The sequence below is a fragment of the Camelina sativa genome, chromosome 20 (genome assembly GCF_000633955.1).
Source record: "Camelina sativa cultivar DH55 chromosome 20, Cs, whole genome shotgun sequence".
Taxonomy (NCBI): Eukaryota; Viridiplantae; Streptophyta; class Magnoliopsida; order Brassicales; family Brassicaceae; genus Camelina; species Camelina sativa.
Window position 1 is genome coordinate 22,116,530 of NC_025704.1, and position 14,445 is coordinate 22,130,974.

General features: G+C 34.5%; 1 protein-coding gene across 1 annotated transcript; it reads right to left on the reverse strand.

Annotated features, from left to right (window-relative positions):
* On the reverse strand, positions 4,523 to 6,483 carry LOC104771391 (allene oxide synthase, chloroplastic-like). The gene has a single exon (XM_010495900.2). The coding sequence runs from the start codon at positions 6,238 to 6,240 to the stop codon at positions 4,690 to 4,692; it is 1,551 nt and encodes a 516-aa protein (XP_010494202.1). The 5' UTR covers positions 6,241 to 6,483; the 3' UTR covers positions 4,523 to 4,689.

Sequence of the window (14,445 nt, forward strand, 5' to 3'; positions counted from 1 at the left end):
TTTAAATAAAAAAATTTGTCGTAACTTAAAACAAATCTGTTATCATTAGAGGTCAACCTAGTAATTATTTTTCTGTAAAAAAATCTGTCATGTGACGACAGATTTTTAGTCAAGAAAATAAATCTGAAATAACTGTAGAAAATAAATTTGCCAGAAATTATATCAAATCTGTCATATATTGTGAAAGTCTGTGGTGTCTTCATAAATAAGTCTGCCGTAAAAAAATAAATCTGTTATCAATTATAAATCTGTCATAACTATAGTTAAAAAATTTGTGGTCCAAAATAAATCTGTCATAAAAAGTCTGTCATACAAAAATAAATCGGTTGTGCAAAAACAAATCTGTCATACACAAATAATTCTGTCACAACTAGAACGGCAGACTTTTGAAAATATTTTGATTTTCTTAAAAAAAATCTGGAAGGGTAAATTTGACTTTATTTTTTGTCCTAACAAAGCAAAAAATAGTATTTTAGACAAAAAAAAAATAACTCATCTAACCCTCACATTTTATGAGTTACTTTAGTAATTAACTTCTTAATTTGTGTCAATCTAGTTTTTCTCCCATAATTAAAAGGCGAAGTCCTGGGTTAAGGCAATTGACTAGAATGACAAAGAGATGGATTATGGAGGTTGAAACAACTTCTAACAAGTAATGATCCTTAGGCCATAGAACACTAAGCAAGACTAACACATTTTCATGACATTAATACTTTTATTAATCAATCAATCATCAACTTCTTCCAAAGGAAATTAAATGATCAATAAGCATTAATAACAAGTTTATCTAGACACTAATTACCCTAATCAACAATTTCCAAAGGTAACGAATAAAAAGCACTTAAAGATTTTGGTTTAAGAATTTCATCGAACACCTTCCGGGCATGAAATTTCAAATTTCTAAATCAACATGATGAAGTTTGATCTAGCCTTATTAACAACCAATAAGTAAGGATCCTAAACAATCTAGCCCTAAACTCCATAACCCAACTCCTAGATCATCCTAATCTATCTTAACCCAAGAACTCTAAGAGACTACTCACTCATCATCATGTACACACAAAGCAATAAGCTTGATCATTGTGAGATCATGATTAGAGGAGAGTCGAAGATAAATCTAAATGAGAAATTAAAAATTCAAACTTAAATACCAAAGATTCATACAAGAAATCTAGAGAGAAAAGTTTAGAATCCTAAAACAAGCATAAAACATAGCATCCTCTCTTCTAAAGACGAGTTTGTGTATATGTAGGAAAATAAGAGACCAAACCGGATTAAAATAACACAAATTAAAGAAAATCGGAACAAATTGAGTTTGGCTTCAAAAATAACACGTGATCGACCTCACGATCCACTTGTTGGTCGATCAAATGCCCAGAATGATCGACCAGTTGGTTGATCGTCATCGTCTGGTACCGGGTTGATCGACCTACCAATCGACCACTCGGTTGATCATTGCTTCATCTGAGAGTATGGTTCTGTGTTTGATTGATCGTCTTATCGACCATCTGATTGACCGCCTGATCGACCAGTTCTGTCCTGTAGCTCCAGTCTTCGCTCTAGATGTATATATGTTCACTAAAACAGGTATAACTCTTTACACGCACATCCGGTTGGCCTGAAATCACCTCCATTGCAAATCTTCCTCAATTTCCAATAACTTTGATTAAGAACTCTGAAGCTAAATCCCAATTTTTAGGTCTTCATACAAGTCGATCTTTGAGGGACTGCAGACTGGTTCTGAATCATCAATCATTTTCTTTGCATTCAAATGTGTGTCTTCCATTATATTAATCTGAAATGGTTCAAAAGACACAAAACACACTATAAAATAGACAAAGACACTATAGAACCTCTAAAATGTAAAAAGACTCACTTGGACACTAAATGCAACAAAACACAATTAAAATACTAATGAAACAAAATATAATAGAACATAACAATCATGAAAAAAAAAACAGTGAATATAGAGTATATCAAGGATAACTCCTGTGTTACAGAAAAAAAAAGTTAAATCACTAAAAAAAATGAGTTATATACAACCTGATTATCATCCATGAATGACAACGATGGAATATAAAAAATACATTTCATTTTTATTTTAAGATTCGATATTGTAAATTTATATTTTAAAAATAGATAATTGTAATATATGTATATCTTATTCTTGATAAATTTATATTTTTCAATTATTTTTGTTGTTGTATACTACTCAATTTTATTGAATCTTTCATAATACAATGGCTGATAAGTTTTTGTTTTTTCATTTTAGTTAAATTTTCTTTAAAGAGTAATTATATATTATTATTAAGAGACTAATATATTTATAGTTAGATAATATGTTTGAAAGACCAAATGTTAAAATATTAGATTATTTTGTATATGAAATTGTATATATCTGAATTAAATTGATTATACATATACCAATAATAGTTACAATTGAATTAATGTAATTAGAAAAAAATTGAGATAAAATTATTTATGTTCAACTCACTTCAATTAAGTCAGGGCATAACACCCCAATATTATATTCAGATAGTCTTAATTATCTTATCACAAATAAAGATAAGATAAGATATTTTCATTGAAATGAGTTTTTTTTGTTTGTCCACCACTCATTGAAGTGAGTTAAACATAAATTACTGTACCATTTAGACGAACCCATAGCTAATGGACTCGCTGAAGCTAAAGTGATACTTCAGTTGGCTGAGTATGAGAGATAACTAAAGGAGTTCGAATTCCAGACGGATATGTTCAGAGCTTTGGATCATTTTTTGTTGGATTTGTAGACGTCTGAAATGTTAGCATGAAGTGTCTAACATTCTAAAGTATGATCTGATGACTTGAGGTCACAAAATATCATAACTGGATGAGCATTCAAAGCTTTACCTTGACATACCAATGAAAAAAATGATGAGCATTACGAAAGGCTGTCTACGTGAAGGTCATGATAATCTTTTTATACATACCAACATCCGCACCCGGGTTAAAGGTTTGTTCCATCACCTTGACAGAAGGATTCGAAACACTTGCCTGGCTAGAATCACAATCCCAAGCTTCAGGGCATGCTCGAGTTATGGTTTTGAAGTTACTCAACTTAGGGACGATACTTGGGTTCACTCTTAGGGGTGAACCCATTCATTCACCTCTCCTATTAAACATAAACCCAAGTATCGTCCAATCAAAAATTAGTTGTATTTCCATCTGTCAATGAAATCTTCACAGTTTAAAACCAAGCACAGAGTAATAATCATAAGCTGGTACAATAAGGCAATAACTTTCGCGAGAAATAACAATTTTGTTCAAATCTCTAAAACTAATAGAGTATACAATCAATCTACAATCAAACCGTGTAGAGTGCTAAAACATACACATGCCCAGTGAAAAGTGTGTATTTGCGCTAGATCCACAATATTTTGGCAAACTTTTGTTATATTTTAAGGCTTATATATAGTGTGGGATAACCAATGATGATGAAGGAATATAAATCTAGAGGGTATCATGTTAACAACTGATCATTACACCTAGAGGAAGGTGATTTAAATCTCCTAAAGTGTACTGATGATAGTGGAACATTGGTATGATATGCATTCTATTGAAGTGTTGACTAGAATATGGTCCCTTTACTCCCATCCAACTTCTCTCCAAAGTGTAGGTAATGTAGCATCTTCTTTGTAATAAGGATACCTAGAATATATCACATTTAGACACTCCTAGCCACATAGATAGGCTCCACTGCCTCCACACAATAGAAGGCAACACTTGACGAGAGAGATAGAAAGCAAAACTCCAAAATTGTCATCCCCATCTCTCGGCACAAAAGGCAAAAAAAACATAAAATTGTTTATGGGATGATATTAAAACAACCCTGTAAAAAAATACATCGCAATATCACATTACAAAAATAACAGTAGTGACAAAAATACACAGCAGTTTATTCAAGGGCTTCTTGTCTAAACTGCCATTTTTGGGCAAAAGTTAATGGATCTGCCATTTTCGAAATGGGCTTTTATATATACCATTTTCTTGGCGATTTTGCCCTTGGTGTAAGAGCGGGATGGTGGAGGGTTTTTAAAACGAGTTTAGGTTTAATCTTATAAAAACTATAGTAGAAAACAAAGTCTAATCGATTCTAATGAGAACCCAAACGTAAGTAAGACGGACACCATATATATGTAGGAGTTCTAGCAGACAATACAAGGAAACTAAACCCTAGAAGCCAGGGCGAACTTAAGAACGGACAATGAGAACCCAAACGTCATTAAAACAGACACAACCTACACATAGAGTTCTGGAAGATCCAAGTAGAGAACTAAACCCTAAAAGTTAGCAAAATCATAGTTGCCCGTCATTATTGATTCCCAAACATTTCGTGTTTTCTATTTCACCTGTTTCGGGCAGGAGCAGAGCAACGATGAATGAGTTATTAAAATAACAAATCTGATATATCAATAAGGGTAACTCCGTAATTTCTACTAGTGAATAAATGGTATATTCGTAAACTGTTTCGAAAGTGGCGGAATCAACAAAGACCATCAGAGAAAGTGGTCATCTTGTAATTGATTCTTTATTCAATTCATACGAAGTACAAGAAAATAAGATGAACAGAGAAAAAAAGAAAAAGAAAATGATTTGATTGATTACACACGTGCAAACATAGTGACAAAATACAATTTTACCCCTTAGCTCCTAAAAGCTAGCTTTCCTTAACGACGAGAAATTAACGGAGCTACCTAACGCCGACTTACCAACCTCAATATCAAACGAATCATATCGCCGGAAAAGCTCAATCACGAACAACCTCGCCACCAAAACAACGAAATCCTTACCGGCGCACTGTTTATTCCCCACTGTGGGAGTCTCCGTCTCCGGTCCATTAGACCACAATACATGCCGCAAAAGCTTCTCTCCTTCCTCTCCGACGAATCTCTCCGGCACAAACTCATCCGCCCGATCAAAAATCTTCGGATCCTTGGTCGCCAACGGTTGGTAACCGTAGAGCATTTCACCGGCTTTCACTTTAAACGCCGCGTCGTGGCTCTCGATCACCATATCCCTCTTCGCTCTAGCGTATTGAGCCGGAACCGGCGGTTCAAACCGGAGACATTCGTAAACCACTGATTTGGTTAACTCCATCTTCTCAATCGCACCCATCGTTAATTCTCCACCGTTGGATTTAATCACGGATCGAATCTCCTCCGCTAACCGGATATGGACTTTTTGACCCGCCCGCCCGATCCGTTTAACCATATTCGGGAACAGTATCTTCATCCCACCCCACGTGTTGAAGCACGTGGCAAAGAGTAGGTTGTGTGTCGCTTCTTCTCGCGAGATACCCAAATTATCGGCTTCAACGAGAATTTCACCGGCTGATTCGTAGAAAAACTCGTAGAGTCTATTGTAATCAGATTTGACCAACGCTGGAGGTAAGCTAAAACTGTGGAGGAGAGGCTCTTCTATAACCCTTGGTAAACCAGCAGTGAGTAGAGGATGAAGGTTGAACAAGACCCATTTAGTGATAAGACCTGGCGCGTCGGCTTTAAGCTTTGTGTCTGCAGGATTCGTCCCGTAGAAAGCTTTAGCCAAGAAATTAAAGGCGGCTGCGTCACTGGAGCCGCCGAATTCGGCTTTTCCTTTAAGGGAAAGCTCTTTCTCTAGAGAATCGAATAGCTCCGAGTAAGTTGCTCGAAACTCCGGGAAGATCCGGTTTCGAGCTGACTTGAGGAGGAAGAAAAGTAGTGTTTTGAGCTTTGCGTGTTTTGGCTCCGACGGGTCGAGGTAAGAGAGGATTCGGTAGCCGCCGGTTAGTTCAGTTGATGGCATGAAAGTACCGGTGAAGAGATCTTTCTTTTCGACTTTATCGACGTCGAATAAAACTTGGAAGCTTTTACCGTCGAGCAGAGCCACGACTTGTGGATTCTCGGCGATGAAAGCACCAGGTGGCATGTTGACTCTGTAGACGGTAGAGTTGTATTTACGGATGCGAGATTTGAAGAACTCTTCAGGTCCTTGGTTGTAAAAGTAATCCCAACGGTCACTGATTGGTCCAACGATTGGTAAACCGTAGCTTCCGGGTATGCTACGGATCGGGAGATCTTTAGATCCGGTTCGTGTCTCTACGGCTAGATCTGATCCTGAGGCTCTGATCGGACGGGTCAGAACTCGAAATTTCAACGGCCTTGAACGAACGCTCTTTGGTTGAAGAAAGACTGGGAAAGGCGTTGAAACCGAAGAAGCCATCAGAAACAGTGGCGACTTGTTTTTCTTTTTTTTTTGGGGTTTCTTGACAGATATTTTTCAGTTATCAAGAATGGAAATCAAATATGTATTGAATGGGTTTTATTGTTGTGTAGAAAATAAAGACGACTTGGAATTTGTATTTATAGTGGAAATAAACAAATGTGAAATGAAAAATTGAGAAGAAAAAGAAATAGTGAAAATTAAGAGTGGCGTGGAGAGAAGATTCCTTTTTGTGACCAAGCAGAGTGATGATGGAGATCTCTATTTATAGAGAGTCTGACCACCGGCCGGCTCATTAGAAACGTGCTTTGAATCCATTTTATAAAAAGTTGGTACTATTTTTTTTAGGACTTGTTGCTCTGTTTTTGTATTTCTGCATTTTTTATTTATTATTACTACTATTCTCATTTTTTTCTACAGGGGCTTGTCGCTCTGTTTTTATGTACTTAAGAGAATTTGTTTAGCCTCAGGTTTAGGTTAATTAAATTCGATTGTTTTTTGTATTGATTTGATTCGATTAGACGTGAATGGCACGTAAGTATATCTATTAAGTCTTTCTATAAATGGAAGTAATATCGAGATTTTTTAAAACCATTAGTTGTTTTTTTTTGGGTAGGCAAAGCATTAGTTGTTTAAAATGATAGTTTAAAAACCTTATGAGAAATATATAAAAAATTGTCATAAAAAGTTGGTAGTATTTGTCAAATATTTTTAATGACTTGTTTGTTGCTCTGTTTTTGTATTTCTCAATTTTTAATTTATAAAAGCTGTTACTACTATATATCCTCATTTTGTACTTGCGAGATAGCCTAAGATTTAGATTAATTTGATTCATTTATTTATGTTTGATTTCTTTCGATTAGATCATGAATGTCACATTTAAGTATATCTATTAAGTCTTTATTATAAACGAAAGTAATATCGAGAATTTAGAAGAATTATTTGGAAGTTGACGAAAATATATAAATATTATTTGAAGAGTTCCAAAAGGTAGAGATAATGTATAATTTTCCCCCATCATGTACTACCCATATTATTTTTGGAGTTTGTTACGCTATTTTTATACTATCTTGAAATTGTGAAATCAATAATTTTGTTCAAACACGCACGTGTTTAAATGGAAGGTGTACATTTTATTAGGAAATTTGGCTCAATAACCAATTTTGAGTTATTGTAATAAAAACTAAAACGTCCCAAGCGTTTGTTTTGTACCTTAGCGCATTTTGTTGTCTCTTTTTTTTTTTTTCTTTTTTACTAATTATATTATATAAATATTTTGTTGTATCTTTGCCAATATAATCTCTCTTCTAAATTTTTCACATGGTACTCGATATCTTTAGATGAACATGATAGCTTGAAAAAAAAAGGACTTAGGTCTTTGTCAATTTAAAAAAAAATAATTAATAATAATAATAATAAAAAACCTAGATAACCTAACGACCAATATTATCGTCATCGTCGTCAGCATCTTCTTCGTCGATGAATTTCTCCATGATCACGAAACGATAACACAAAGATTTACAATGCGGAAACTTTTAGTTTTGATCTACTAGATCGACTGCTCTATACCATGTAAAATACTCCCTCCGTTTTAAAATATAGGATGTTTTAACTAAAGCACGCAGATTAAGAAATTTTTACTTTTAATAAGTTCAACCAATCAGAAACAATACTGCATAATATAAAATACTAAACTAATCTAAAAGTTGCACAGAAACTTGAAAACATCCTATATTGTGAAACAAAAAACTTCTCCAAAACATCTTATATTTTGAAACGGAGAGGTATTATAGAAATAGAATAGTTTATTGTGTTGGGTTTCATAAGATTAAACGTACAGTAAAACCTCTATAAATTAATACTCTATAAATTAATAAACATTATAAATTAATAAATTTTGTGAATCCCAAATTGGGTTAGTATAAAATATAACAAAATTCGATAAGATAATAAAATAATAAGTTTTTTGAAATCTCCATGTAAAATATGGTCCCAACAAAAAGATAAATTAATAATCATAGAAATTTTCACACATATATATATATATATATATATAATATGTATGTTTCTCCTTAAGCTCATATCTATAAAACAATTGCTATGTTGTATCTTCAAACTATAATAATATAAAATATTCTGTAACATGTCATAAAAATAACTATAAGTTTTCAATTTCTAGATATTTATCATTTAAATATTGATAGTTTGATTGACTATTAAAATACAACAATTGATATTATTATTCATAAATTTGAATTTATGTATGTCAAGTGTATAATTGAATTTGTCTATTGTATTTGTAATTTATTGTTTATAATGTTTTCTATATATTACAAATTCAATTCCAATACCATAAAATTTACAAAATCCGAAAGTATAATCTTATTTTGCTAAAATTGTCTCAACTCATAATTTAAAAAGTTCAAACTATTAAAAATATATCTATAAATTAATAATTATTAATTTACATTTGAAAATAATAATTATTAATTTATAGATAAATTAATATCACTATAAATTAATAAAATGTCTTGGTCCCAACATTATTAATTTATAGAGGTTATATTATACATATATATATAGTTATTAGCTTTGACATATTGCTAACACAACATAATGTAAACTTTCCTAAACATATAATTAAGGAAATAGCTTGTACAAAGTCAATAAGTAATATCAAGATCTAGAATATTCTTCAAGTTGGGCTTCACTTCATTAATGGACTTTACAGTCCATATTACTAAGTCCGCAAGATACACATCTTGCTTCCCTAATAATTAGCTCTCCCTAATCAGAGATTCCTATTCAGGATTTGCTATGATATACTTTTATGTTCAAAATACCCGGATCTGGTTTTGTTATCTAAACAAGATTACTACTGCTTGGATCCTTCAAATTTGAGCCAGATGTAGAAGTTAATGGGCTAATGGTGGACATCTAGTTAGATGAAATTATAAAGACATATTTTTTTGGACAAAAGCTTGGTTTCATTCAGATCAAAAAAAGTTCAAGGCAGCCAATATTACAAACGTAACAAGGCTTACAACAAGCATAACCAAACATAACAAGACAAAGGGATAGCTAGAAAAGTTCGACAAAGAATCCAAGATAACTTGGAGACAAAAGCTTAGTGGCAATTTGGCACAAGTGACAATACAGTTTGTCGAAGGATCATTCATAGACGAAGCAATGAACGATGCAATGGTCACTGTCAAAAAGACTACGTGACGTTGAGAGGGATGTCATGGCCAAACTTCTCACCGGCATGAGAAGAGCTTGATGAATTTGATCATCGGCAAGGACAAAGATGACTACGGTTATATAGTCAGGTGGGAGTCGCTTTAAAGTGTTTGCCAAAAGGCTTGTGGGATACGCTTGCTTAAACTCAGAAATCAAAGGAGGCAGATGAAAAAGGTTGAGGAAGCTTCGGTAATCACGGCTTCGTGAAGCCGAGATCATAATGCCGATTTCCATCAAGCTTTCAATTTCATAAATACCATCCCTAAGTGTAACTAAAAACAGGTTTTTCACAAAATTCTTGTACCAATCTAGCAACGATGGTGAGATATGTTCCAAATGAAGTCTTCGGTCAATTGGATTCATAAAACGACATATAGATTGACTAGGGTTGGGTAAAGAGAATTCAGACCAGACCTGGATATTTGTTGAAAGAGGCTTGGATCACACTTTTTGTATAAGGCCTTCAAACACCTTAATGGGCCAAATTTTGCTAAGCCCACCAGATGAAACCCTAGCTTCACTTTGGTTGGCAAGTGAGAGTTTTGAGTGTGGCGGTCGTACAGAGATGTTGATAAGTTTTGCGGTGGCTCGAGCATCTCCGGTGAATGGAAGGACGGTTGTGGAGGGTTTTTTCCGAGGTTCGAATCAAAGGATATGAACCATATGAGCTTACTTTCTCCAGTACGGGAAGTCAAAACCAGGAGGAGGAAGTTGTCGTGCGCCATCGGCGTCTCTACCAGGCATGGCGCATCTGACGGTCCAAAAGTACATGCTCCTGCCATCAACGAAGCTTGATATGAGAGCTCTTCTTGGATACTCGAAGACCCAGATCTATAAATTGGTGGTTCTTCTACATTAAGTTTCGGGTAAGTTGATGCGATATGAGGGTGAGAGATGGAGAACGCCGGCCATCTACTGTCCTCTTTGTTGTTTATTCTTATTTCGCCTGCTAGATGCATTTGTTTCAAGAGGATTCGAGAGGGTTTCAAAGAGTAAAAAAGTTTAACAAGAGTAAAAACAGAAACAAGAACTCGAGAACAACTGGAAGCAAAAAGGTTTAAGTCCCTACGCCGGCAAAGGAAAACTTTGCCGGCGCCGGAGAGGAGATATGGTGAAAGTTCCTCGATTCTTGTGTCTGAGAGAAAAGTCGCAAATTATTGATATTCTAAAAATTATAAAGACATATATCGAATGTTTTGAAAGACTTTATTGAAGCAAATGTTTAATAAGACACACTTTATTTTATTATTTTAATTTTCCAGATCAAAATAAAAAACAAGGTGAAGAGTTCGATGTGTTTTGCTGTGGGACAGATATACATTTTGCAAGTATCCGGATGATCTGGGTCTGAATCGATATATATTGAAAAACAGGAAATCTGGATATGCTATGTGTTCAGCTTGATCTGAAAATAGGCAGATCTTCCCCAAAATTTAAAGAAAAATTTTAGCTTGAAACCATATTTCTTGTACTATTCATATCTATTCTCGGTTTGTAATTTGTATACTTTTAATTTTTCGCTTTTTTAAATAGAAATAATAAATTTTGTAGGTGTATTCTAATTATAAAATTTTTTACTCTTTTATTTTGTTCTATTTTTTTAAGTTTTTCTTCAGATTCCTATGCATTATTTATGTTTACTTAGTATGTTATGACCATTTATATTCTTCAGTCTTTTTTTCTATTGATTAAATTTTGTAAATAAATATTTAACTATATATTTTATGTAAAAATAACAAAATATTTATGATTTTTAAAACTTTATTCTTTTAGCTGGAAAAATTTATATATTAGAATATAGGAAGTATATTTTATTGAGATATCAACTAAAATAGTGAGGAACTTATGTGTTCTACATAGAATCGGTTCAATTTAAGCCCTATGTAATATGTGTCGCAGTAAATAAGTTTAAAAACACAAGTGTAGTTTATTGATAACAGACTTTAAAATCTTTTTGAGGCGTGTGCCTCTAAACCCAATCAGGATTTGATGATTGATATTTGATACTGGCATTTATTGATCAGTTCTTGTATTTCTTCATATCTCGATGCCGATGTGGGACCTTTGGTTTGTTACTCTTTGTTTTTTCAAATGTGTCTTCTGTTGATCAGATACCTTTTTTTTTTTACTATTTTTCACATAAATAAAAACTATGATGAATTTTTTTTACTAAAAAAGAGTTAGATTGTTTGTTTTTTTTTTTGAAATTACAGGTGAATTTGTTGGATAACCAATTCAAAAAAATCAACAAAGAAGAATATAGCATATTATTTTTAATACAAATTTAAAAAATAACATAAGAGAGTAATAAATATTACCATTTTGGTGTTGGTTTGGTGGTAGTGACTAAAGGTGGTGGTGGTGGTAGTAGCCGGAAGTGGGTTGGTGGCCGGAGATAGGGTGGTGGATGGAGATAGGGTGGTGTGATGGTCGGAAGTGGTGATAGACTGGTAGTGGTAATGATGTTAGATAAAGGGCAAAATAGTATAGAATGTATTTTTTATAGAGAATATAATAGATACATATGGTTAAAGAAATTAAGCTTCCATCACGTGGAATTAAAATGAAAGCAATCATCTCAAAAGCTCTCCCAGGCAATGTTATCGAGGCAACTCCCTCTATGAACCGTTCTGACGCCGGTGGAGCTTCTGGTAGACAACATCAAAAGAAAACCATCTCAAATCACTGCTACTTTGAGATCCCGTCTTTGTATTCTTTTTATTTATTTTGTTTTTGCCCCTTTTGTTTTCTATTCTCTGCAAAATTCCCAAACCTTTTTTGAAACCAATTTACCTTGGCGACTATTCATTAATCACCATAAAAAATAGAAGCGGTTTCGGGTGAACCCCCTCCCTCAATTTTTTCCTGCAACACCTATACAGAAGCATCTGAAAGACAGCGAGTTACAAAATTAGATCTATAAACCCCATAGCTTGAACCTTTATGGTCTATGTGTAACGCCCCGACCGCCACCTCTTAGTAGGTCCAATGTTCAATCCCATTCCATAGACCCACCTTCCTTAATGGGCCTCACGTCCTTTCACTAGGCCCGTGAGCCCATCTATATTCGACGGTCGGTTTGCTACGTCCGAGAGGTTTTAAAGACTTGTTACCATCCCTACAAATCACCATATGATCTTTCTCTGTGTTTTGCCCTCACTCACACAGTTCCAACAATCACTTCCCGAAAGGTCACCCATCCTGAGACTACTCCAGCTCAAGCACGCTTCACTCTGGAGTTCTCTCAGGACCCTTGACCGAAAAGGTAAGTGCACTTTGGTGACATAGGTGGCCAAATCAATTCTTTTAAACCTCTCCGCAAGTCTCTGAAACCGGGGTGTCACAATTCACCCCCACTAACAAATCGCAACGTCCTCGTTGTGCACTAAGACCGTCACCCCCGATGGTGTGAGCAAACTTGACTCCACACTCGGCTGGGTTCGGCTCTGATATCACTTGTAACGCCCCGACCGCCACCTTTTAGTAGGCCCAATGTTCAATTCCAGTCCATGGGCCCACCTTCCTTAATGGGCCTCACGTCCTCTCACTAGGCCCGTGAGCCCATCAATATCTGATGGTCAATTTGCTACGTCCAGGAGGTTTTAAAGACTTGTTACCATCCCTACAAATCACCACATGATCTTTTCCTGTGTTTTGTCCTCACTCGCACAGTTCTAACAATCACTTCCCGGAAGGTCACCCATCCCGAGACTACTCCAGCTCAAGCACGCTTAACTCTAGAGTTCTCTCTGGACCCTTGACCGAAAAGATAAGTGCACTTTGGTGACATAGGTGGCCAAATCAATTCTTTTAAACCTCTCCGCAAGTCTCTAAAACCGGGGTGTCACACTATGGATACCAATTCCAAGTTTTCGTAGTGTTGATTACGTATATGACTTGTCTAGCTCATATCTCTCTCTAAGACATCAACTTTAGCAAACCAGTTCAATCACCAGAGCATCACCACCATTTCTTGAAACCTTGTCATTTTCCTACTTTGTGTTGACCTTCTCACACCGGTGAGAACCATGGCCTTGGCCCCTCATCCAACGTCACTTCATCTCTGGACAATGACCATTTTTCATCCATTGACTTGTTCATGGAAGAATTGTCAATAATCTTTGAACTCACATGTACGAAGACGCTATCTAGCTTTTGGTTCAAAGCTCTCGAAGAACGTTTGTCTGCTAAGCTTATCTATCCTCTTATCGCATTGGGGAATGCCTTTTATTGTTGTACTTTTAAGTTTGGGATTTCAAAATCTTTATGTACTTGGTTTCTATCTTAATGGAATGTGAACAAGTGTTTGTCTAAAAATACAAAAGAAAAAATAATTAGAATTGTTAGAAAATTAATTTTGCTTTTTTTTGTTAGCTTTGCTAAATTCCCAAAAATTACCACAAAAAAAATAAAACTACCCCAAAAAGAAAAAAACTGCATAGCTACATACTTTTTTGTGGTTGTGATCTACTATGTAGCTATAAGCTTTATTAGGTACAAATTACTCTTTGGATATAATGTTGTGACGATTGATTTATGTGATTTTTCATGGTAAATTCAAGGGTCGGTGATCGGGTTCAGATCGGATATTCGAGTTTTTGGATTTAAGAAATAGGACTCATTCGAATAATTTTAGATTTTAAGTCCATTTCGGATATATTAATCGGATTTGGATATTTTTGAGTTATACTCAAAACCTTGAAATATATTCTAGATTTGGATAGGGTTTGGTTTTTTAATCCAATTCAAAGTAAAAACTCAAAATCATTCTGAATTCAATAGAAGAGTTAAAATCTGGATTCATTAAAAGAAATACAAATAACATACCAAACTAAATAAAATGATTGTAATCATTAATTCCGAACATCATAAAAACCATTCTGAAAATATCAAACTAAATTGAATTCATAAAAAATAAACCATTTCAAACACCAAATTTGAAGGTTTTAATGTTAAGATTAGAAA

Excerpts from the sequence above, each read along its gene's own strand:
- LOC104771391 (XM_010495900.2), bottom strand. The coding sequence starts at position 6,240 with ATGGCTTCTTCGGTTTCAACGCCTTTCCCAGTCTTTCTTCAACCAAAG.